Raw genomic sequence first — 26,912 nt, 5'->3', positions numbered from 1 at the left:
GCCTATGACTACCTGTGACTTTAACTTAGGCTGCTTGTTGAGAATACTGTTGTTTAAAAAACGAGCAAAACAAAATGTTTTGTTAATAGTAGTGCAGAAATATCTGTCTATTCTGTTGGTCAGTGCCCTTAGGTAACAAAATCTTTCACAATCGTGTGGATTCCTATTGAATTTTGCAGAATAGCGATAAACATGACTACAGCTTTTCATTTCTGTGCTCAAAGTGAACCACTTCATGAGCCTTTTGCATTTAGTTACCTCATTTCATAGTTCATGTGTGTTATTGGAAATCATTATATGTTAATATATTATTAATTTTGTTAGTATAATATTGCGTGGAGTTTTAATAAATTGGGTATTCAATTTCTTACAATTTGTTTTAAGGTTTAAATTAGAAGCAACTGATTTTAAGGCACTAAATAAATATGAAAGACACAAGACTGACACAATAATTTTAATCTCATTGCTTTCAAGGACCTGAAAATAAGGGGGAATAAACTTAACATGAATTATCCATTATGTACTGTACTGAACTACAATAAACTACAGCTCTGAACACATTTCTTGTCCTCAAAAATGTGTGTTGAGAGGGACAACTTAACCTTGAAATGCTTTAATTTATGTACACTGTTATTTTAAATAACCTCAGAACAAGCAACAGAAACCGTTTTCAGCCATTTCAAAATCTCTCGATTAGTTTTTCAAACAAAAATATTAATCTTTTTCTGTCCTCTGCGTATGGGGAGTCCAGTTGAGTGTGTCCTGTGCCATTTGTCCCGAGAGCCAAGGCTGTGAAAGTTTCTCTGTCTCTTTCAAGGGCCGCTCTGTCCCTCTCAAGTCTCGCTCTGTCCTGTTCCAGCGAGGCTCTTTCCCGGTCAATCGCAGCTCGGTCCTTCTCCAGCTGCGCTCTGTCTCTCTCCAGTGCCGTTTTCTCCCTCTCTGCGACGGCCTTCTCTCGCTCGAGTAGCACTCGCTCTCGGTCCAGGTCCGCGTGCTCCTTCTCCAGCAGCTGGCGCTCTCGTTTGAGTTTGGCTCTTTCAAAGTGCAGCTCGTCTTGAGTCTCTGGAGGGCTTTTTTCCACGGGCCTCTCTCTCACGCTTTCTGCTGTATCTGATGAGGGTCCTCCATCAGCTACTGTCGTTTGAGTATTGACCTCGATTACTGAATGTGTCAGTAATTCCAGAATATCACTCCCCATTTCTACTTGATACATCTTCTTGCTGGGCTGGGCTGCACAATCTGACTCATCGGCCAGGTTGCTCAGTAAGGATGGTTTGGGAGGGTCGGTGTCAGTGGGATCGCCGTCTACCGCCTTCTCCATGAGTCTGAACCACCGCCAGGATTCAGGTTTAACCGTTTCAACGTCCTTCGCGAGCGCTTTTAAAACCTGGGAGTGAAAAGGAGAGAAAAATACATCAGGAGAAATGCATGTATACATGTTGAATTTCTAAGTAGATTTTTTCGGAAGAACATAAAGCATGGTGCGCAGCTAAACAATTAAAAAATTATAATTGAAAATAAAAAATAAAGATTCTATATGTCCATCTTACCTTGTATTTGCATTTTAAATTCTCCCACTTTCGTTTTGCTCTTTGAGAAGTAATATTTCCATCCAGATTGGATTTTGCCTCTTGTATAAATAGTCTACGAAAAAAAAACAAACACAATTTGAAAACTGCTCATAAACAAAACCTTGGGATTTAATATTGATGACCCCTAGGGGGAAAACGTAAAATGCATTTATTTTATTTTGTCTATTTATTTATGTATTAATTTTACAAAACTCTCTAATGTGGTTCTTTAATACATTACCTAAATATTTTAAACATTTTAATTGTATTTTGGAACTTTATTTGTAATTTATAGAATAAAATATTTTACTTCTAAAAACTGTGAAAATAATAAATTCATTCTACATTGTGGTTTATATACATACATACATATATATATATATATATATATATATATATATATATATATATATATATATATATATATATAACAATTGATTTAATTATTTATGTTTTATTTTAGTATTTAATTTAGGTTTTAATTAACAATTTATAAGTGTCTAAAAAGTACAAAATTACTTTTTTACTAATTACTAATTTTTTTGAATATTTTAATAATATAGAAAAATAACAAAATATTATACAAACATTTTTTAGATTAATGAATTATAACAACGTCATTAATTAAAATAATAATAAATCATTTTTTATTTCTAATTTCACATATATTATAAATAAATGATCATATATGAATCATCTGTCATGATTTATTAGAAAGGGGGCAGCATAAACGGGTCCCTGCTATTCAAAGTTTGAAAATCCCTTCATTACGAGTTCTCTATTGTAAAACAATAGCAACAGCAAACAATTATGCATACATGATCGGATACAAAATGTACTGCAAACATAAAATGAATCACAATGAATACATACTCCCAGCCATTTCTGCATGTGTTCCTCCAGCCTGAGAATAAATAGCCATGGGCCATGCGCCACCTGATCAGTGTCTCAGTGTCCTTGTGAGACCCTGAAACAGAACAGCGATGCAGAGGGACAGTCCGGCATGAATTCACCCTAGCTTTGGTGCTGCTGTAGCATGTGATTTAATACACGCAAAACAAACCGCCCATTCAAGCCACACCACAAACACTGACAACTGTCAGTCTGAAATAACAGTAATAAGTCCTTATTTATTAGTCGAAAGCAGCTGCGCACGTCAGGTGCAGTAACCCGGCTTTAAATCCAACGTGAACTATATATAAACTCATAAAACAGAGTTAAGGTAATGTGCGAAAGTTTTGCATGCGTGCACACAGTGCAGTTTTACACAATGACACTCACACTGTTGAGATGGTTGCGCCATATCTTAAAGGGAAAGAGGCGGCCAAAGTCCTCTCGTGAGATATACAGTAATACCATGAATATTATTGCTATCTTTCACTTCTTCAACAACCGTTTGCGCCTCTATTGCAGACAGCACTTCTTCACAGCTTTTCAGTGACGGACCAACGATATTAGACCACTGCCCTCTGGCGGGCGGGAGAAAAACAGCCGCATTAAAATGAGCTCACTAAAAGAAACGTTCTTTTCTTCTTTAGTAATAGATTTGATATAGGTTTTATAGGAAATCGAGCCATCGAAAATGCAGAATCTTATGAATAACAGCAGGGTTATTACTGTCATCTAAAACGAAGAAAATTATTCGGAAATAAAATACAACACATATTAAAAAATGTAAACTAACTAACTTACTAAAAATTAAACTAAAATGCACATCAAAACTCAAAAAAATAATAAAAAAATTATTATATATATATATATATATATATATATATATATATATATATATATAAAGAAGCATATAAATAAGTAAAATTATTTTAAAAAAATAATTACACCCATTTGAAAATAGATTTTATTACAAATGTGTATCTGCAATATTTACAATTACCATATATGTATGATACCATCATCATACCATGTTTTGTAAACAAAAGTGAAGTTTTTCTGGTTTATGTTTTTTAGCGTATGGTTATTTGTGAAAACCACAAACCTAAAACGTGTTTAGACGTAAACCATAAAGTCTCATGAAAAAATGAATGGCTAAAAAAAACGATAGTGTTTGTAAAATTCTATGTGGGGTAAGTTGTCTCTACAATAGGACCGGTCATTAAACAGCATTCTACTTTTCAGCAAAGATCTAAGCTTCTAAATAACTAAAAGGTGGACCGTCTTGTTTTGACATTTATTGTGTGGCACAAATGGTATACTTTACTTACAGACACTGTTATTGTACTCCATCACACTCACGTTCCTTTCAACTTTTACAAATGAACAAAATCTCAAAAATATTTGTACACTGAATTCATTCTAGACTGCGTGCATTCAAACAAATGCATTTGATTTTGGATTGAAAAAATTGATCATTGTAATATTAGCAGAACTCATCCATTTAAACGACCCACGACTTGTTCAACTCATCGCAGCATCTGTTTTTTTCCCTGAAGTTTGCCCTCTTCTCAGACCTGCTTCAGATTTTTTCGATCACTTTTTCTAGTAAGAATATTAAGCGTTCTCTGTTCTTTTCGTGCGGACAGTCCAGCCCGTTGCATCCTGAACTGCTTTTCACGTGATTGGTGATGTGCGCCGACCTTCTGTCTCTTTCGAGGGCCACTCTGTCCCTCGCCAGAGCCTCTCTGTCTTTCTGCAGTCGGGCTCTGTCCTGTTCCAAAGCAGCTTTGTCTCTGTTAACCGCAGCTTTGTCCTTCTCTACCTGGGCTCTGTCCCGCTGAAGTGCCGCTCTTTCCCGATCGGCAAGGGCCCTTTCCCGCTCGAGAAGGGCCTTTTCTCTGTCCAGTCCTCCGAGCTCCTTTTCCAGAAGCTGTCTTTCTTTTTGAAGTTTGGTTCTCGTTATGTCCAACGAGTGACTTTCTTTCGTCTGCTTGCCTTTCTGTCTTGCCCTCTTAGTCAGATGTGGCCTGGAGGCCGGCGGCACATTCACCGAAGTTCCTTCCTCTTCCAGGAATTCCAATATTTCCCCTCCGACTTTAATCTGCCGTAGTTTCTTACTAGGATGTGGTGCGTTATCGCTGTTGGCTTCAGATGTGATCACCTGCTGGCTGACCTTTTCATCAAACTCCTCACCAAGAGCATCGTCCATGAGATTAAACCATTTCCAGCAGGTGGGGTTCTTCTCCACACCGGTGGGAGGATATTTTGCATCCTAGCAATGAAAGTGTGAAATGCATTAAACTGTTGAACATGTTCTCTGAAAGTTGGCATTTGCAAAACACAACTAGCAGTGAGACCAACCTTGTATCTTGCCTTCAGGTTTTCCCACTTTTTGGCAATCTGCTCAGTTGTCATCTTTTCCTCAAGCCCCATTTCTCTGAGTATTGCACTTAAAATAAAAAAATAAAAATAAATAAAAATAATAGCAATAACAATTATAACATCTTTGAACCTGAACACGGGTTGTGGGAAATATAGGCACATTTTAGGAATAACAAATCTCACCTCCAGGCTGTTTTAGACGAATTTTTCCTCCCGTCAAAAAGCGCTGAGTTGCTCGACCGCAGCTGTATCAGTTTTGTGATATCCTCAGTAGACACTAGTGCACATAAAACAGCCAGTTAGTTAGCTTAATGCTCACGTTACTAATTAGTTTCGCGCAAATACGAAAGACTTACTTTTATAGATGAGTTTAGAGCTGGTCGACGCCGAATCCATATTTTATATCACTTCGTAAAACAGATTTCTAGGGCCCTTAATAGTGCACGTTGGCAGTATGATTCTGTTATCATACCCTCCCAGGGAAAATGGCGCCGTGCGAGCACAGCCTGGATAGGCTACCTACTAAGTGCCCTTATTTTGAAGGAGTGAATTTGTGTCTTTAAAATCCATATTAAAATATTTCTTGAAATGCAGCTTTGGTTTGGCTCAGACAGAATTATTACGTGTAATTTGAACATTAAGCTCAAACGCATTAATGATATGTTTTTATGGCTACTGACTAGGCTAAAAGACCAAACCAAAGATCAAAGAAAGCTAATTAGCATTAAATTGGGGCGTGGCTTAGTTTCAGACCGAAGGGTGTCTCTAAATACAAAAACAAAATTTTGCTCTTCTATGTGTATTATTACACAGCCTCTGAGTATCGTTATTATTTTTAAATAATTGTCCGGCTCTAGATTAAAGAAGCGTAGTGTTCAAAAACAAATCTAACTGGTCTATCCTGAACAGCGCTGAGAAAAATAACAGGCTCCGCGAGACAGTACTGTCACGTGGTAGCTGTTACTTTTGTCAGCGTTGGTCAGAATTGAACAATCAGAGTCATTTGTGATTACTAGATGAGGATTTTTAAAATAGTTTAAAAGCGAGATCATGGGTAAGTTTTACAAGGCGCGTGCTAATTTGTTAAAATATTTAAACAGTTGTTTTAGTGTACAAATGTAGCAAATTAAAATGTCCTGAAATTTTAATACGCTACGCTCGGTTCTCTAAGAAACAATGTGCCACCTGGAGGAAGACAAGTTTTGTTTCGTTGAAATAATTAAAGCAAACATTGAAACAAATCAACATTTTCACCCAGAAGTGAGAAATGAGAAGCTGACAAGTAGCTATATTAGAAGAGATTTTGTTATAAGAATATTCTGATGTATGAGATTACGCCCAATAAAGACACATTTTAGTCACAAACCTTAGTTATTTACTTAGGCCTATATTCATAAAATAAAACCAATACGCTTAGATAAAACAAATAGCTAGATAAAAACTAATTTATCCTGCCCAGATCTTCATGCAGCATGTTTGATATCTCAACTAATGCATTTGACCTTTACAGGCCTGTGCTAAACTATTAATAATAGAGGGGGGCTCCGTCCCTGATGAAGAAACAGTCAACAAGTCCAGTCAGGATGAAGAGTCAACATACAATTCATCAACTAGCTGGATGATAGAGGTGGCCCTGTTAATGCTCAAAGCTCTGTTTCTCAAAAGCATTGTGAGATAAGAGACCAAGAGAGATCACTGAGACCAATGGTTGCAATGCTTTTGGAAAACGCAGCCCAAGAATGCCAAGTAGTTACTGCATAAAATTGTCAAAAAGCTATTAGTGTGAAGGAAGTGGGGAGGTATTGAAAAATGTTGATGCTTAAACTAATACGGGTCTGTTTGGTTATCACTTTTATTCAAGATACTTTCTTTTATTTTCAATAGAAGAAAGAAAGTCATACAGATTTGGAACAACACAAGGTTGAATATTTTGACAGAATTTAATTTTGCTAAATGACTGTATGGACATAACCACAGCGGTCATATCCTTTTCCCCCCAAATGGACCGTCACATAGGACAACTCTGTTCCATCGGTCTATCGGCCGCTCTGCTTTATCATATTGATATCCAAAAGCATTTTGCGTCATCAGTTCAGTCATGCGAAAGGGTGTCCTTTGTTGTCCAGTGTGGAGCAAGGGGGCTAATCTCTGTGCATATGTCCTTAAAAGCACTGATGCTGTTTTCCTCTTAAATTATTAAGCTTCTTCAGCGGCTTTAAACCATTGAGAGAAGATTAGTGAGGTTATTCTGTGACGGTGTGTTTGTGCGCGTGTGTGCACATGAAGTGTGTAATGTTGGTGGTGTGTGTGTGTCGTCTCCTTTCTATTGATGCAAGGATGCTATTCGGCGTTTAAATGAGAGCAGTCCGACAGAGGCCGATCGATCCATCTGTGCCAATTAAACCTCAGAATCACATTTGCTGTCACATCAAATTGCATCTGTCACTCAAGCAATCGAAAAAGGCTGTATCTCAAATCAGCATCCGAAACAGCATGTTTAGCCATATAATTAAAATCTTATTAGTGCGTGCTTGTGCATTTATCCTCAACGGAGAGTTTTTGACATGCGCTGTATTGTAATTTCCCTCTGTGTGAATCTGTGCCTCTCTAATCCAGCAGTCTGTATCCTGTGTTGGGGAAGAAGAGGGGGTTGTATGTATCTCTGTAATCTTGCTATGTCTGTGTGGAACTGTGTTGGTAATCCCGCCGTGTGTGTGTGTGTGTGTGTGCGCTGGAGTGTGTTTCTCCAATGTAATCCTATGACAGCGAGTATTTGCGCACGTGAATGGTCATCAGTGTTAAAGCATACATGCCTTGTGCGTTTAGCATAATTTTACGTTGTATGGCCGGCCGCACAGGCACACGCTCGACTCCACGTGTGGGCAGGGTTTGACATCATCAGGCGTCATTGCCGTGCTGAGGTGATATGGGAGGGCAGGATCAGCAAAGACATTTGGCTTGATCTCTAACTTTCCAGAGGCGTGGCTGGGGGAAGGGAACGACTGGTTCGGAATGACGAACTGGAATTAGGATAAAGATAGGAAGTAGGCTCAGATCAGCTGTTCCAAATTTTAACCATTATGGAAAAGTCTACAAATCTGGTCGCGTAGTGTTGTTATCTTGGGTTTAATACAATACAGGAATGTGTAGTAATCCAGGTTTTTGACGAGGTCAGTCGTGGGTCCTCTGTTGTGAAAAAGGAATTTATTATGGGACATTTTATCATTTAAAAGAACATGCTTAGCCTATATATGTGTATGACCTTTCTGTAATATTTTATGACGCTATTTTACATTTAAGTTAAAGTATATTATAGTTTAATTTAGTATAATTTATATTAAATGCAATTAGTGCTTTTTGAGTCACTTTTTTATGCAATGTCTAGTGCGATTAAATGATGAATTAATCACATCCAAAATAAAATAATATATGTGCGTGTACTTTGTATATTATGTATATATAAATACAAACACATGTGTATATATATATATATATATATATATATATATATATATATATATATATATATATATATATATATATATATATATATAAATATACACAGTACATATACATTTGTAAACCAAAATGTTTATTATGGATCACTATTAATCATTTTACAGTACTAGTAATGTCACAATTATTGTCTTTGAAATATGGCTAAAGTATACTGCCATATGCACTAATAAACATTAATGTTAAGTCATAAAAGCGTACTCTCTTTTATTTAATTATTAATATATTTTCTGCAAGTACAGTTTTTACAAATATACTTTTAAGATTTGAAATGCTCTAGAAAGTGCACATGTAGTACAACTAAGCACACTCCTCTTTTTTTTTTTTTTTTTTTTTTTTTTTTTTTTTTTTACAAAGGTTGACTTAGCAAATTGGAGGTAGGGGCGGATGCTCAATCAACTATATGGAGAAGTGGGTTTAGCGATGGAGCCCGCGTCGCGAGAGCCTGCCGCGCTGTAGTCAGGCGGATAGGCAGCACTATTTATAGCTAATCCTGTTTAAGCGAGGTTATGCTCTCTACCGTCCCTGAGACAGAGCAGTGGAGTTAAACGCTCGCGTGCCAGCGTACGAGAAGCACCGCGTGCGCTTTTAGCTCATCGTACCAATCAAAAAACATAACAAATACGCAAATCACATCCTGGATTGCCATGCATGTTTTCACTATAAGAAGCAGGGTCGTTACCACCGTAGACTCTAAAGGGGGCGATTACAATAGACCTAATTAGTGCTGTCAAACGATTAATCATGATTAATCACATCCAAAATAAAAGGTTTTTTTTTTTTGCATATTATATGTGTATGTATATATATATATATATATATATATATATATATATATATATATATATATATATATATATATATATATATATGCACGATGCACTTAATTACCCTTTGCTGTTTTTCATTACAATGACAAAAAGTTGAAAGTTATATTTTTAGTCAGCCTCACTAATTCAACTAATTCGGACAACAAGAAATTGTGATTTTCAGCTATAAGACACTTTACAATAAAAAAGCACCAAAAATATTTACTTTGGGCACCAAATGTACACTCATATATGTAACAGACATGGGGCCCTGTATATAACCTTCGATAGATAGATAGATAGATAGATAGATAGACAGACAGACAGACAGACAGACAGATAGATAGATAGATAGATAGATAGATAGATAGATAGATAGATAGATAGATAGATAGATAGATAGATAGATAGATAGATAGATGTGCGCGTTTCAATAGCTTTTATTCTGAATCAATATATGTTTTTTGTACCGACACGTCTATCTTCATTGAGTCTTATATTAGATGTGGCTGGACTGTGGAGCTAAAGCCTTCAATAAGATAATAATTTGTAAATCTCTACTACGGCCCTCTTCTCGTTGCTAATAATAACACGTCAAGTTTAGCGCGGCCCGCTTGTCCATCGCGCCGACGCATCTTTGCCGGTTGCTGGTGATGACAGCTGTTTCAACAAGGGATGACACCTGTACCTGGGACAAGCGCTGGCCAATGGGAGTCCGAGTTAAATCCCGAGCCGTGCCTCTGACGTAAACACTCCGCCGACTGGCGCGCGGTGGGCGGGTCGTTCCGGATCGAGTTGTAGATCCACGGCGCGAGACTATTGATGCCAAGTGGAACTGACGCGCACCGGTTCAAAGTGAGTACACATGGATGCAAGCAAAATGCGTAATTATTATGCACTGTATAGGCTAAACGTGTAGTTTCACGTATTACAGTACGGGCCACGTTAGGTTTTACTCAAGTGGCAAGTTAATAGAGATCGAAATGGTTGGGTTTAGTAGCGAAAGCATGCTGTTTAAAGTTATTGTAATAATTTGACTTTGGAATCGCGTGATGAAGACTCGTTTTTCTGCGCGTCTGTTTTATTTCTTCCTCATATAGTCCTAAACTTTGTGCTTTATACCTTCTGACAGCAAAATGTTATTCTTGATGCAAATTCATTACTGTTCTGCTTTCCAAAAAATGACCAAACATTATGCTACGTAGAAAAAAATGTATCGCTGTATTCAATTTCAGTTTGCGTGCGCCAGTCGAGTCTCGTCTAAGTGATTGAGAGTGTTTTAGTCTTTCTTGTTAAGGTAATGTGTTGTGCCCTTGCAAGACAGAGATCATGGGCCCATTACTGCGGTCAGTGCTATTTGTGTCGCTGAGAGGATTTTGCGTTGATGGCACAATGACTTCATAACTGCCTTGTAACGTGCTTTATGCTTTGGTGGAAACTGAGCTTTGAGTTTTATTCGTTTCCGTTGATTTCATATTTATCATTTATGCTAATAAAATAGACCAGTAGAGCAGGCAGCATTGTAGTCGGGGTGCGAATTAAGGATAGTTAGTTAAGGTTGACGGGGTCTTAAAACGTGCTTTATGTATACTTTACTATGTATACACAAGTTTTTATTGACATAACCACGAAGTTTAATTACAAGCTAGTCATAGATGCTAATAACAAGAGAAGTTGCGTTCGGCCGGGAGGTGGTAACCATAGCAACAGTTCGCAGTCCAAGCGCTTTGCTTAAGACTGAGCAAGTATATATAACCTTACTTATTATTATTTATATTATATGATTACACATCACACACAGAGATACATAAAACACTAGCATTTTGGTTTAAAAAGTTTGAGACACTTTTAAAATATGGTTAACTGTTGCTCTACTGTTTAAACATTAAATTACTTAAGCTAAACCCTTCAAAAGTACTGAAAGTCTTATTTTGTGAAGACTGATTAGTCTTCTTTTAGTCCATAGCCATTGCTACACCTCAAGCCAACTGAGACAGTGACTTCTGGATTTTTCTATAGTCTACAAAGTGCATTCTGATAGAGCTAGGCCTATGTGAAAGTTGTTGGATGAAAAAAAGCCTGTATTGATAAGGTGTTACATGATGTTTATTGTCATAACAAAATATAAAACACTTTGACATGTTAGTGAAAGTCCTAGATATCAATTTTGTCCTTCGTAATGACACATTATTTCTGCTAAATGCTCATTCATTAACATTTCGCACTCATTTGCTTTATTTAGCCAGCAACTTTCCACATCTGACTTCCAGAGCATCATGCAGCATCTCCATGTGACTCACGCTTCTCATTCACAGCTTCAGTAAATATAGATTTGCAGCGTTCGTGTCACAGAAACCTTCACAATTCACTTTCAGTATTAAGTTTATTTTTGAGAGCATCTAGTGTAGCAACATAAATGAAAAAGGTGCTGTTTGTAGAAATATTTAATCAAAAGATAATCTTTGTTCCTCACATAAATGATTGTGTACATAAAACATCTAATAGTGACATTCAGGCTTTTCTCAGCCTTATTCTTGCGATTCTTCATAAAACTCTTCTTTTAGTGGTACAAGTCCATTTGTGATTCAAATAAATGCACCAAATAAAAGCTTTTTGTGTACAGAAGCGCAACTTGTGTGCCTTTAGGCTTTATCCGACTGCACTTAGTTCCCTCAGAAGTCTGAATTAACTGAGGGTACTATCTAGGAATGCGTAAATATGTTTGTCTGTGTTCAACTGCGCATTTTCTTCCCTACAGCAGCAGTGGCTGTGTGTCTCACTACTGCCACAGATTGACTAATTAGATTAAGCAAGAAGCTTTCCTGAGATAATCATTCAGCAAGCCATTTCCTCTAATGGAGACTGTGCTTCTCAAGACCGTCTACTGAAGGTCAAATAAATTTATGTGGCAAAGGAGAATTTTTGGCATGACACTTTGCAGTATAGGCTTTGTGTTGTTTGGAGTAATTGTATGTGACTGCGAGTCGCTCAGGCTCTGAAAGCAGCACCTTCTGACTGTGCCGGTCGAGGGGTTGCATTTGTCTCGTTGTGGCACGAATGGACATGTAAAACAAGTCTGTAAGTACTTTTCTATCTGTTTTATGGTATTGAATCGAGGTAGGTTGACTGTCATGATGTGTTTTGGTTTGGGGCTTTTGTAAAATCATTTGTTTGGCAATTCATGTTTTATTCTGCTATTGGGAGGCCGATAAAAAGTTAACAAGGCAAACATTTAATGATCCAAAAAATAAGAGGTGATTTAAAATCTTAAAAACGCTAATTTATTCAAGATGACACAAACATATTTTGTGGTCCATGACCTTTGAGAGGGCTTTAGATGTCACTGCCTTTGAGTCTGAACATAAATTACAATGATAAAAGAAGATCTAGAAAATTGTTTCTTCGTATGTTCAATCAAGGGTTATTATAAACTATTAATTAACTAAAACTAAATATGACCATTATAATTTACTAAATTAAAACTTTTTTTTAAGATCTGATATTACTAGAAAAGAGTATTTATTATAGTATTTAAAAAACAAAATTAACTGTCAAAAGAAATATTACACACACACACACACACACACACACACACACATATATATATATATATATATATATATATATATATATATATATATATATATATATATATATATATATATATATATATATATATAAAACTACTGTATAAATAATACTAATAAAACATTTTTTCATTCAATTATACTTTATTTTGAATACCTTCTAAAACTTTATTTTCCATTTGTCCATGTTTTTCGAATACAACTTTTAAGTCATGTCTGTTATCTTTGGCAGGTCGCTCTTCTTGACGAGCTGCCGGTTTTATGTAAGAGAACTAATTTTAGCATTCCGTTCTTTAAGCAGACGTAACAGATCTTTCCGCTCAAGGGCCATTACAAAAGCCAACTGTCACTTTGCATACCTGTCAACATCATCTTGAACCAGTAGCATAGGGTTTGATGCGACTTCCTTAGTTGATTGACAGTGGCATCACTTGATCTGGCAGTTGTGACAGCACACGAATAATCACATTCATTTGGATTCATGTGCTAAATGATCTCATAAGCTGACATGAGAATGATAGAGCATGTAATGAACTTGCTTTTGTTTTAGATGTAACTTGGTGCAAACCTGAAGATTCGACCTGCTGTGACTCCAATCAATTCAAGATGAGAGAAGATACATCGGAAAATCAAATGGAAATGGCATTTGAATCGCATCTGGTGTGTCATCACAAGAGCTGCTTTTTGCATCCCTGAGGAATTAAGTCTGGATATTGTCACTGCTTACCTCAGGGGAAGCCACTTCTCCTCCATTTTTTGGTGCACTTCAGCGGAAATATGGCCAAAAACTCATTCCGTGGGTCGAAGTACAAAGCAGACGCCAATCATGATGGAGATTTTGGCTGCACACTCAAAGAGCTTCGATCACTCATGGAACTCAGAGGGACAGATGGATTACAAAGGATTCAGGAGTGCTATGGAGATGTTCAGGGACTCTGTTCCAGGTTAAAATCATCACCAATAGATGGTAAATAGTTATTTTGCTATGTTCATGCTTATGCATTAAAAGATATTAATAATATGCATTGTTCTTACCACCAAACCTGGTTAAAGTGGATAAAAAAAATATCTGTATTTGGTTAAAATTTATAACTAACCTGATTGGTTGATAATTATTCTTCAGATTAGAACCAATATTAACCAATAAATGTTCAATTCTACATTTAAATAATTAAAAAAATGTTAAAAGTCAATAAAGGCACCACAACATTAAAATATTAAATTTAAAATGTATATTAATTTTAAGATTTGCTTAAGATTAAATTTAACTGTGTATAAATTTGGTGCTTTTAAACATCACCCATAGGTGAGCTTTAGATGACAATAAAGGTAACCTAAAAGTAAGAAAGTTAGCATGTACAATAACAATAAATCATAAAAATCTCTAATATCAGCCAGGTACTGAGATGGTACAGATATATCTTGCGTTCCTAGAAAAACCCAATCACTTTCAGTTTTGCTGAGCCTGTGGTCTTATTTAGCCAAATGGTTTAGTGACGCTGAGGCTTTTTTAGCCTGGTGGTTATAGATCTGAGCTGAGCAAAGGTTGTATGTTCAAACTTCCCAGGGGTTGATCCATGACCTCTCACCATTTCAGCCTTGAGCAAGCACTTAACCTCAGGCTCTTCCTGGAAGACTGTCTCTGTAACAAGTGAAGCGTAATCGCTTCAGATAAATGCGTGAACTAAATAACTAATTAGCAATTAGACGTTTCAGGCATCTTTTTCCATGTGCTGTTTCCTTTAGCCATTAGCCCTAGAACTTTCAACAAGGACCATATTTTAGCTTTAAAAGAATCTCCCTTTGACAGTGAAGTAATAATGGAGTATATAATGAGGTACATAGTTTGTCTGCATGACTCAATTGAAAGGTCTCGGTTCTAAGAGAAAGTTGTACCACTTTATGAAGTCAGTTGCTAATATGATAGCATGTCTATTTTTGACCATACTATGTAGGATTTTTATTAAGCAGATATAGTTAACCTCGATATATATAAAATTTCAGTACAGTATTTAGCATTTTCATTAAAGTCACTTTTATATAAGCTCAATTTCTTTACAATAGTTAACAATGAAAAATAATTTTAAGGTATTTATTAATCTTAATAGTGATCTAACTTTTAGATTAATCTATTAATCTAAGTTAATAGTGATTTTAACTAATGCATTATTAAAATCAAATCATTAATGAGTTAATTTGTGTTAACTAATGGGATCTTAAGGTTATTTTAAACTATAGACAGCTCTAATAATTTGAGTTTTTATTTCTTATTTGAGTTATGTTTTTCCGAATCGTTCCAAGTGCCCTGGTTAAGAATGAATAATGAAAAGTTTTTTTGCAGTACATAATTTCTAACTAAATTACAGCCGGCATGTGTCAGCCAGCTGGCAAAACATGTTTAACCGCCAGACATTTTTGCCCTTTCTTCTCCCTTAATTTTCCAGGTTATCGAAGTGCGGTATTTTGCAGTCCCTCTTTTTGCACATTTTACCTTTTTATTCATCTTATTCTGCGCTTCTAGCTTAGAACAGTCTGTCTTCATATTATTTCGGCAAGCTCAACTCAAATCATTTGTCTAACACCATGATCAGCTTACGTTTCCCTTGATATTTCCAGCGAAATATGTTTACACTCTTTCATTTAAGATTTTTATGTGTATTATAAATACACAATCCATCTGTTATGAAAGAGTCCTATCCCTTATTAAAATCTAACTTTGATTATAGTTTTTTTAAGTCTTATTTACCATGACATCCATCTATATTTTCCAGTTCGCTATGCATTGGCTTACTGCTCTGCACTGGCATATTTAGCTCTGTCATGAGCCATAACAGACAGTTGTAGTTGTGACAGGTGGGACCAGATCAATTTACCTCATGTAATCCCACTCACCTTAAACCGAGGCAGGCTCTTCATTGCTCCGCTTCACGCTAATCTCACTGGCCGCTGCTCTGCTGCATGGGGTTTACATTCATTTTTGCCCTTGCCAACAGTGGGTAAACCTTTGAGGGGGCAGAGGACTAGCGTTTTGTAATTGAGCAAGGGAAGGAAGAGAGGGATTACACTGTGTTACTGTTCAGGCTGTGCTCTTGCTTGCGTAGGAAGCGGAAATCTTGGGTATTTTTTGGAATCCATTATATTTGAAATGAAAAACAAAACAAAGTAAAAGCCAACTGCAAATCCAATTCAATTTCTCAAGCGTTTTAAAATAGAGCTAGAACAAGTTTGAGGATTGACTTTTTTACTCAGCTATCCATCTTTTGGATAGGTTTAAATCATCGGTATGTTTTCATTGTACTATTTCAAAAGGTGTTTTTAAATTGCAAACCCGGCACATATAGATATGCCATACAGATATTTAGTTCATCTAAGCCATATGCAATTCAAATGTTCTCATTAATAATTATCTTTAGAGACCCATCAGAAATCTTTGTTAAATTATTACTATTGGATATCTTGACTGTAATTGTGTATCTGTGGTGTGATAAAAAGCGTATATTTTAAAAATGCAAAGAGGCAGTCATTACAGTGATCTTTATATTTATATTTATAACCTATGCCCAAAGTCATTAATGTATTAAACGCAAAAAAAAAAAAATGTTTAAAGCTGTAAATAAAACTATTGGAGTAATATTCAATAAATGAAAATAGTAAAAATGATTTCTGCACCAAATACTTATGTTTATTCTGCTCTTTCTCTCTGTTTAGGCTTAAGCGGTCATTCTGATGACATTGCAAGAAGAAAAGAAGAATTTGGAAAAAATTTTATACCTCCTAAAAAGCCAAAAACATTCCTTCAGCTAGTGTGGGAAGCATTGCAGGATGTGACTCTAATTATTTTGGAAGTTGCAGCCATAATATCCTTAGGCCTTTCCTTCTATAAACCTCCTGATGCAGAGAGAGAACGTGAGTATCATAGAGCTTTTACGCTCAGTATGAATAATATGCCTCTGTTTCTCTTACTCAGTGGTGCTGTTGAATAACAATGAATTAGAAATTGTAACATGCCCTGAAGGTGACGTAGTGCTATTATGTATTCAGCTCACCCGGGGACTCTGTTTTCAGAAATACTTTTATTTCAACCCTACAGTGCATTTAGAAGTAAAATGCAAATCCTGCAAATCGTATTATTTGGTGTTATTGCTCAGACCTTAACTTATATTTATATATAATAATAATAACATTTTAACCTAATATGTATTGATCAGATTTGAGATGGTCTTTTTTGCTCACCAAGGCTGCATATATTTGGCTGTTATACTAATGTAAAATATTGTTACTATTTTAAATAACTGTTTTGTATGTGATGTTAAAGCTGAATCATTACACCAGTCTTTAGTGTCACGTGATCATTTAGAAATCTTTCTTATATGCCAATTTTCTGCTCAAAAACATTTCTTATTACTGTCAATGTTTATATGTTGGTGGAAACATCATTTAAAGAATTCTTTGATGAATGGAAAGTTTAAAAGAATGTTACTGACCCAAGACCTTTAAACAGTTATGTAGCATATAAGATTTGTACATGTAGTAGTTGTTTCTTACGGTGACTTTCTCATGCAGACTGTGGTAGGGCGGCTGGAGGAGTTGAGGATGAGGGTGAGGCAGAGGCGGGCTGGATTGAGGGTGCTGCCATCCTCTTGTCTGTTATCTGCGTGGTTTTTGTCACAGCCTTTAACGACTGGAGCAAAGAAAAGCAATTCCGTGGGCTGCAGAGCCGCATTGAACAAGAGCAGAAGTTCACTGTGCTCCGAGCTGGTCAAGTCGTTCAGATTCCAGTGGCCGAGATTGTGGTTGGAGACGTTGCACAAGTAAAATATGGTAAAATGATCTCCCTTCTCCCTTATGATTTATTAATTAACACAATTGACATTTAAAAAAAATGCTTACATATTGTTTAAACTCTTAAATAGAAATTTTTAAAGCTATTGTTATTAAGCTTTTGCTATCGACAAAAGCTTAATGGACAAAAAATACATTTTTGAATTTTCACTTATTATAATAATTACAAGGAAAGCAAGTAACATGTTTAATTATTTTTTTTTAAGTAAAAAGACTCTTTTTACAACCATTTTGTAAATTCTGCATGTGAATGTGTGAGATTTTTTTTAAAGCTTGACAGCCATGGAATGAAATGTTGTTGTATGGAAAAGAGCTGTGTGAAAATAAGAAAAAATGAATGGAAAAACACTGTGTACGGGCTTGAAAAGACCTCAGAGTGAACGGAGAACAACATTTAACTTAGCTATTATTTAAAAAAAAGCATATAAAATAGTTTCTTTTTTCATTAGTCTGTTTGTTTCTTGTTATTTTGCTTGGCATTTGCCATGCTCGATTAAAAACCTCTCTTTTGGCTTGCGATGCAAACATCTGTCTGTTGTGTCTCAGATGACACCATCTGTCCTTTGCTTTGTGCTTCCAGGTGACCTCCTTCCTGCTGACGGTGTACTAATCCAAGGCAACGATCTAAAAATTGACGAGAGCTCCCTCACTGGAGAGTCGGACCATGTCAAAAAAACTGTGGACAAAGACCCTATGCTTCTTTCAGGTTTTTCTCTGCTTTTTTAACTTTACAACAATCTAAATTCCAAGAAGCACTTACACACAATACCTGGTTAAATGCCCATTTTTGTCCTGTTTAAACAGGCACGCATGTGATGGAGGGCTCCGGAAAAATGCTAGTCACAGCGGTGGGGGTGAACTCTCAGACGGGAATCATCTTCGCTCTCCTCGGAGGCGGAGATGATGATGATGATGATGATGAGGAGAAAAAAGAAGAGAGGGAGAGAAAAAAGAGGGAGAAGGAGGAGAAAAAGCGTGAGAAAGAAGAGAAAAAGAAAGAAAAGGAGAGGAAGAAGAAGGAGAAAAAAGAAAAAAAGAAAAGTATGTTCCTTAAAAAGATGGGTTTCTTTTTAAAAGTATTTATCCAAAATAATTACTTATGTATATAACTTATGTATTCTGTTCTAAACAAGTTTAGGTTTAGCCCCTTAAAACTGAACTATTATTAAATAGGAAAATTATTTGAAATGCTTTAGTCAGGGACTAGATACATCATTTTAAACCTACATTACTAGGATGCCGTAAGATTTACATGATTTCCAAATTACTTGTGTCTATAAATATCACAAATATCTAAATGATCCATCTCAATTTTCAGCAGTCAAAAAGCCAGAGCCAACAGATAAAAAGAAAGGTTTGTATTAGCATGTATGCTGTAACCGTATGTCATAGCATTTGCTTTAGATCGGTGGTTCTCAACTGGTGAAGTAAAAGGGGTCAGAGTTCTGATGGGTAAAAACAATGCTAACTGCAAATAATAAAATGTGGCTAACCATGTAATTGGTCATTGCCTTCTATATATGTCAATCCTATATCAAATTTGTACCAATACATTGTTTTGGTGCTAATTCATCTGTCACTTGGATAAATCTAATCAGATTCAACAGATGGCATGCTTTCTTTTTGTGTTCGATTATAGCTTCTAAATTCAAGAGACGTTCTAAAAAAACTAATTTGAGGTTTTCCCTGTTCAGCCTATGACATTTTGTACATTAATGGGTATATTGATATTTGACTTGAAAAATACAATAAAACTACTATGGAGTTTATTAACAAATTTCAGCGTTTCATATAAACTTCATTTTTGTTACTTTTGTATGGCAAAACTAGCTGAGAACCACTGCAGGAAACATCACAGGAAATAGCAGTCAGTGACATAGTTGAATCAGTAGTTGCTCTTTTGGCACGCATTGTGTGCCTTTCTTTCCTTGTGTATTGAGTGTACAGGTTGTGAGAATGTCCCGTGAACATATGCTAACTGTGCTAACACTCCTTTCATGCTGATTAGCAGTACGAAAATTAGGGTCTTTTGGCCTTAGTTTTTTCCTCTTGTCCACATACAAAGTAAAATGACTTTTATTTACCTGATTTTAACGGTAAAGAAACTGTAAAAATGCTACATTAAAAATCTGTTAAATGTTTAACAGTAAGTTCCTCTAATATATATGGTAAAAAACTGTGAAAGACATTTCATACAATTTAACTGTAAAATACTGTTTCTTCCTCTGTTCTTTGTTTTTATTAAAGCCATTACTCTAGTCCTCAATGTCTATGACCCAGAAAGCATTATTATCAATATATAAAACTTAATATTGCACTTAAAAAAATTAACATGCAGTAGTTACATTAAGAGGCTATATTGTAAGTTTTATATATCTTAATGTAATGACATTTTGTTCATTCTGTAGTATTAAATCATATTTTGACATAAATGAAACCAGCTTATTTAAAAGCATTTTAAGTTACATGACACACTGTTTTGGTAGTTTGGTACATGCCCAGAGTGCAACATTTATAAAACAGATTATTAAAATTTGATTTATTTTTAACATTGCTCTCATTCAGAGAAGGATGGGGGCACAGTGGAGATGGAGCCCCTCAACAGTGATGATGGAACAGAAGAAGAGCCGAAAAAAACCAAGATTCCAAAGAAAGAGAAATCAGTACTTCAAGGGAAGCTCACAAAACTAGCTGTACAAATCGGAAAAGGAGGTAAAAAAAATTACAGTGTGCTCTACTGATTCATATATTTGTGCTTCTATTAAAACTCAAAGAGAGGCTTTTAAGAGGTTATATGATGTTCATGTGTATTTTCCCCCAGGGCTCTTCATGTCAGCCATCACAGTTCTCATTCTTGTGGCCCTCTTTTTGATGGACACTTTCTGGATCCAAGGGCTTCCCTGGATTAAAGACTGCACTCCTATCTACATCCAGTTCTTTGTTAAGTTCTTCATCATCGGCGTCACTGTGCTGGTTGTTGCTGTGCCTGAGGGTTTACCACTTGCTGTCACCATCTCTTTGGCCTACTCTGTGAAAGTATGTGGTCTGGTTTTTTTTTTGCTCATGACGAGTTACAAAAGTTACAACTGTAGTAAAATCATCATTGTCATTCTCTGTAGAAAATGATGAAGGACAACAACCTGGTGAGACATCTGGACGCTTGAGAGACAATGGGAAATGCCACTGCAATTTGCTCTGATAAAACAGGCACCCTAACCATGAACAGAATGACAGTGGTTCAGGTGTATATTGGAGACAGACATTACAAGAAGGTTCCGGAACCTGATCTGATTCCTGGCAACATCATGAATCTCCTCATCACAGGCATTGGTGTGAACAGTGCATATACTTCAAAAATAATGGTAAGAAACTATATTTTGCATGTATTTTATAATATACAGAGTATGCTAAACTTTTAACAGACAAGAAAATTCTTCTAATTTGCATATTTGTTAAATGACAAAAGATATTATCAGAATTAGATTAGAAGAATTAGAATGAATGAACTTCTCATTTAAATTTAATAGCATCAACTCAAGCTGCATAAAACCCACGTTTCAGTAAAATATGTCATGTCACAAATTTGTATAAATAAATATAATGTGGTGTCATAATTTTGTATATATTATGCTATAATCCAGTTCAAATTTCAATTCATGTTTGTTTAAAGATTTATGTGATTTTTGCTCTTTTTTTGTAAAATTGGAATTGGATCCATGATTTTTAGAAATACCCTTTTTTCTGTCTTTTTTAGTCTGCTGACAAAGAGGGTGGTCTGCCCCGCCAAGTTGGGAACAAAACTGAATGTGCCTTGCTAGGGTTTTCCACTGATTTACGAAAAGATTACCAAGCCATTCGCAATGAATATCCTGAGGAAAAACTGTACAAAGTATACACCTTCAACTCAGTGAGGAAATCCATGAGCACAGTCCTTAAAAATCCTGATGGAAGTTACCGTATGTTCAGCAAAGGAGCATCAGAAATCCTCCTGAAGAAGTAAGTGCACATTTAATATTTCAGATGATAATGATTTTTAGGTGATTTGCTATTTGCTAGATAATAATACAGATGGTATTATTATGATGTGGGATATTCTCGTACAGCATTTTATTGGTCAAAAACATCTTTATAGCTCAGGTTTTCATTTTTGTCCAGTTTTCCTGGAAAAATCAACCATTTAAAAGTTTGAAAACACTAAAGATGTTATTTTACCACAATTTTACTGACAAAATCATTGTCCACTCTCAATAATAATGATGCACAAAGCACCATTCACACAGAAGTCACTTTTAAACCAAGCTCATTTCTGTTGGTCAACACAAGAAATCAACATGAAAACTTAAACCCAGTGTAAAATCTGCATGGTGTAAAATCTGCATTAAATTTCCAAAAAGTTATAATAGTTTAAGAAAAATGAATATTTTCCCAGGTGCTGTAAAGTCCTTTCTGCCAATGGTGAAGCCAAAGTCTTTAGGCCCATTGATCGGGATGACATGGTGAAGAAAGTGATTGAACCCATGGCCTCTGAGGGTTTGAGGACCATCTGCCTTGCCTACAGGGACTTCTATGTTTCAGACGGGGAGCCTGACTGGGATAATGAGGCAGATATATTGACAGGACTTACTTGCATTTGTGTGGTGGGCATTGAGGATCCTGTTCGGCCAGAGGTAACAGCTTACTTTATTAATAATAACTCTAAATGCTTCTCCCTGCACTTCATTTAACAGTGAAAACAAAGCAAAGATGTGCTGAGGTGCTCATTACTGTAAGTCAGCATGTGTTTGTTGACACCTAACCCCGGGTGGTATAATCGCCACAGGTCCCAGATGCTATTAAGAAGTGCCAGCGAGCAGGCATCACTGTGCGCATGGTCACAGGGGATAACATTAACACAGCTCGAGCTATTGCAACCAAGTGCGGCATTCTCCATATGGGTGATGACTTCCTGTGCCTTGAAGGCAAAGAGTTCAACAGACGGATACGCAATGAACTTGGAGAGGTGAGGGGGGTCAGAATTAAAAATGTAGCAGTTTTTATTCAAATGAAAAGTTTATAGTAAGGCTTCGTCATATTTTTAGATTGAGCAAGAGCGCCTGGACAAGATCTGGCCCAAACTGCGTGTGCTTGCGAGATCTTCTCCAACTGATAAGCATACGTTGGTCAAAGGTAATGAGATTTAAACAGAACTGTTGTTAAAATTGTGGTCTAAAATTGTTAGTCTCACTGCAAATAAAATGTTTTTTGAATTTCTTTTCTGTCTTTTTAAGGTATAATTGACAGCACCGTCATAGAACAGAGACAAGTAGTTGCTGTGACTGGAGACGGAACCAATGATGGCCCTGCGCTAAAAAAAGCTGATGTTGGATTTGCAATGGTAGGACTTTTTTTGTATAGAATTGAAAAACTTAAAACAAATGCAAATTAGTTCTGAATACTAAACAAATTAAAGATGAAAGAACGTAGCTATGTTTCAACCCAAGTTGAAAATTTGATCTAAATAGATCTTGGTCAGAGTAGTTGCATATTTAATTTTGGATTTGTAATGTACTGTAGTTTAAAGGCATAGTTTACCCAAAAAATTTAAATTGTGTCATTAATTACTTGTTAAAAACTTGTTAAAAGACCTTTGTTCATCTTCAGATCACAAATCAGGATACATTTGATCAAATCCGAGAGCTTTCTGACCCTACATAGAAAGAAAAGCAAGTACTATGTTCAAGATCCAGAAAGGTAGTTAAAATGTGAGTGAGTTATTAATGACAGAATTTGTATTTTTGGATGAACTATCCCTTTAACAACTGCTGATGAGTGAAGAAATATTGTCTTTAAGAAGAAAACTTCACAAGAATAAAATGTTTTTTAAGGGGTCATGAACTGAAAACCCCAAATTCACTTGATTCTTTGACACACAGCATTGTTTTCCCACTGAACCCAACACTAGGAAAGAGTGCCTGAACTATTTTTAATGAAGTTTCAGAACTTAGTCTTTTGTGCACATCATTTATTATCTATGTTTATATTTTGCAAATGTATGGCATCTCTCCTAAATAAGGTCTATATTGAAGTTGGTGTATTAAACTGTTTACCAGTATTTCTCAGGCATTGTTAGTAAATTTCACAATGAATTACAAAAGCTAGTAATGCATTAGAATTTCACTGACCACCGGTAAATATTACTGTGCTTTTAGTGTTTCCATTGTGCATTGGATCATGCTTGGAAAATGAAAGTTAATTCAATTTGACAGTGACATGTCTTGACCTGTCTTTTTAGGGGATTGCTGGTACAGATGTGGCCAAAGAGGCATCAGACATTATCCTGACAGACGATAACTTCAGCAGCATTGTGAAGGCAGTGATGTGGGGGAGAAACGTCTATGACAGTATTTCAAAGTTCCTCCAGTTTCAGCTGACAGTCAATATCGTGGCTGTGATTGTGGCATTTACTGGAGCCTGTATCACACAGGTTAGACTTCTGCTTTCGCTTTCACCTTTTTTTTGTTGCTGCCTCGTTCTTTCTATAAAATTTTTTGCTTTGTCCAACTCTTCACACAGGATTCACCTCTCAAAGCTGTACAGATGCTGTGGGTGAATTTAATTATGGACACATTTGCATCATTAGCACTGGCAACGGAGCCTCCCACTGAGTCTTTACTGTTGCGCAAACCATATGGCCGTAATAAGCCTCTCATTTCCCGCACCATGATGAAGAACATCCTCGGACATGCTGTATATCAGCTAACCATCATCTTCACACTGCTGTTTGCTGGTAAGTACCACCCAAAATACCAAATTGTGGTTTGTTTCGTATATAGAGCATCCAGTCAGAGTATACTGGCTATTACATCTCTGATTACATTTTTTTACAGGTGAACAGATCTTTGACATTGACAGCGGCAGGAACGCTCCTCTTCATGCCCCTCCTTCAGAGCACTACACCATCGTCTTTAACACATTTGTGATGATGCAGCTCTTTAACGAAATTAACGCTCGAAAGATCCACGGCGAGAGAAATGTTTTTGAGGGCATCTTCAATAACATGATCTTCTGCTCCATTGTATTAGGGACCTTTGTTATCCAGGTATATCACATTGTAATCTCTATAATCCTGTGTCAATCAACAATCAACAATTCTAAATCCCAACATTGTTTGCTTTCTTAGATCATAATTGTGCAGTTTGGAGGGAAGCCTTTTAGCTGTGTAGGTCTCTCTGTTGAGCAGTGGCTGTGGTGTGTCTTCCTTGGCTTTGGTTCTCTTCTCTGGGCACAGGTAGGCCTTTAAAAGCATTTTAACTGTTGATGACTTTTGCAATTATGCACTGGGTGATGTATTGTATTCTTCTCCTCCATCCCACAGTTGATTACCACTGTTCCCACAAGTCGCCTGAAGTTCCTGATGACATTAGGTCATGGCACTCAGAAGGAGGAGATCCCTGAAGATGAGCTGGAGGAGATGGAAGACCTAGATGAAATCGACCACGCTGAAATGGAGCTGAGAAGGGGGCAGGTTCTGTGGTGCAGGGGTCTCAACAGAATTCAGACACAGGTAGTAGTTCACCCAAAAATTAAAATTCTGTCATTTATCACTCCTTCATGTCGTTCCAAACCCGTGAAAGCTTCACTCATCTTCAGAACACAAATTAAGATATTTTTGATGGAATCTGTGAGCTCTCTGACAAAACTTCTACTCTACTGGTACTGCTGCTCATCTCTGATTTGATTTTGGTGCTTTTTTTTTCAGATCCGCGTGGTTAATGCTTTCCGGGATTCCATGTCTCCTTATGAAGGCCTGGAGACGCCAGAGTCTCGCAGCTCCATTCACAATTTCATGACCCACCCAGAGTTTCGTATTGAGGATTCAGAACCAGCCATCCCTCTCATCGATGACACAGATCCAGAGGAGGACGCACCTACTAAACGAAACAAGACTCCTTCCCCATTGCCTCCAGTTTTATCCCCTAATCAAAACAACAATGCATCTGACAACAGGGGCTTCCAGCAGCACAAAGATGTAGCCAAATCTATCCTTTCTCCTGCTCCTGGAAGCCCAATGCACAGTCTGGAAACTTCTCTATAATCCACTACTGCCCTACATCAAATCACATCAACAACCAAGGACACGTTAAGTACAAAGTCAGGGCTTCTGGGCCTCTGATAGTGAACTGGAAATGGAGCAAAACTTGTTTTATTTTTTTTTTTTTCATGGGGGTTTGTTTTATTCTTTTCACATTTGGCCTGCACACCTTAAAAGTGTATGGTTTGGGAATGAATGGCGTTGCTGAAATGTTCAAATTCTTTCCTCTTGTATTTTGTTAATTTAAATATTTTGATATAAGGTGTTTTGGCTGTTCATATAGATACAAATATTGGGGAGTTTTATTTATTTATATTGGACAAATTATTATTTTGGATAAAAAAATATTCAAATGTAGTTGCTGCTCTGTTTAATTGTGAGCAAACACTTTTTGAAGGTGCACTATTTGCCTCTAAATCAGTTTCGATTTAGATTTTTTTAGAAAGCTAGGAATCCTTAGATGTAAATTAAATGAGAAAAGATATAATGCATCAAGATTTTAAAGGGGTATGGCTGGACGGTAATTGGTTATGGGCCCATTGTTTCTTGAAAAGTAGCTTAACTGCACTCTCGAAAAATTACACATTCAAAGTGTATTAAGGGAATGAAATATTAACTAGTTTACAGTGGTACATTGTGCACATTTTTGTCTTTTTTTTAATCAACCAATGTAAAAGTGTAGTTTCTGTTCAGAGTGTTTTATCAGTTTTGATCCACTCCACCTTCTTAAACCACATACAAGGACTCAAACACACCATGCAAGTCCCCTGAGTTTGTCAAGATGCTGTTTAATGAATTGTTGTGATGGTACTATGAAGTATTTTTATTATTTACTGAAGATATTATTCATTGTGGGGACATGTTAATGAATTTAAGAAAATGTTATAAGACAGAAATTTACACAATAAACAATACAAGATTAGTAAAAGCAATTAGGAAAGCAACAGAGAGAAATTGTGGGTAAATTTTATTTCACTGTAGTTTCATTCCCATTTTGGGAATGAATATTGTTTCCAACTATTTTTTTAAAGATTTATTTGTGGCGTTTTTGCCTTTATTATGATAGGACAGTAAGTAGACAGGAAGCAGAGCGGGAGAGAGAGGAGGCTGGGGAGACGTAGATGGAAAATAATTTTGTAAATATAAATGGTTATTGTGGTTTAATTTACATTTGGAAGTCTAAGTTATGTGTATGGTTTTTGACAATAAAATATTCATATTTAGCTTAACCTAACAATGGGTT

General features: G+C 36.3%; 3 protein-coding genes across 3 annotated transcripts; 1 reads left to right on the top strand and 2 right to left on the bottom strand.

The window, feature by feature from the left end:
* Positions 1–436: 436 nt before the first annotated feature.
* zgc:113426 (uncharacterized protein LOC562128 homolog) lies at positions 437–3,007 on the bottom strand. The gene is made up of 4 exons (XM_043228331.1): positions 2,853–3,007; positions 2,445–2,538; positions 1,551–1,644; positions 437–1,387 (listed from the first exon to the last, which is right to left on the bottom strand). Exons 1-4 carry the CDS (start codon positions 2,872–2,874, stop codon positions 680–682), a joined length of 918 nt encoding a protein of 305 aa, XP_043084266.1. The 5' UTR covers positions 2,875–3,007; the 3' UTR covers positions 437–679.
* A 405-nt stretch (positions 3,008–3,412) lies between these two features.
* zgc:171459 (uncharacterized protein LOC562056 homolog) lies at positions 3,413–5,522 on the bottom strand. The gene is made up of 4 exons (XM_043228333.1): positions 5,201–5,522; positions 5,028–5,121; positions 4,824–4,911; positions 3,413–4,734 (listed from the first exon to the last, which is right to left on the bottom strand). The coding sequence occupies exons 1-4, from the start codon at positions 5,238–5,240 to the stop codon at positions 4,042–4,044; spliced, it is 915 nt and encodes a 304-aa protein (XP_043084268.1). The 5' UTR covers positions 5,241–5,522; the 3' UTR covers positions 3,413–4,041.
* A 4,394-nt stretch (positions 5,523–9,916) lies between these two features.
* atp2b1b (ATPase plasma membrane Ca2+ transporting 1b) lies at positions 9,917–26,864 on the top strand. The gene is given in 20 exon segments (XM_043227294.1): positions 9,917–10,024; positions 13,307–13,723; positions 16,465–16,662; positions 17,320–17,577; positions 18,179–18,304; positions 18,403–18,639; positions 20,164–20,310; positions 20,420–20,634; positions 20,718–20,960; positions 21,353–21,594; positions 22,028–22,265; positions 22,418–22,597; positions 22,677–22,764; positions 22,866–22,972; positions 23,870–24,061; positions 24,151–24,364; positions 24,465–24,676; positions 24,758–24,865; positions 24,953–25,141; positions 25,337–26,864. Coding segments are annotated over 19 exon segments (3,720 nt in total). The 5' UTR covers positions 9,917–10,024; positions 13,307–13,533; the 3' UTR covers positions 25,673–26,864.
* The last annotated feature ends 48 nt before the right edge of the window (positions 26,865–26,912 follow it).

The sequence above is a fragment of the Puntigrus tetrazona genome, chromosome 25 (assembly GCF_018831695.1).
Source record: "Puntigrus tetrazona isolate hp1 chromosome 25, ASM1883169v1, whole genome shotgun sequence".
Classification (NCBI taxonomy): domain Eukaryota; kingdom Metazoa; phylum Chordata; class Actinopteri; order Cypriniformes; family Cyprinidae; genus Puntigrus; species Puntigrus tetrazona.
Note: the sequence above shows the minus strand (reverse complement) of the source record. Positions and strands in the feature narration are given on the sequence as shown.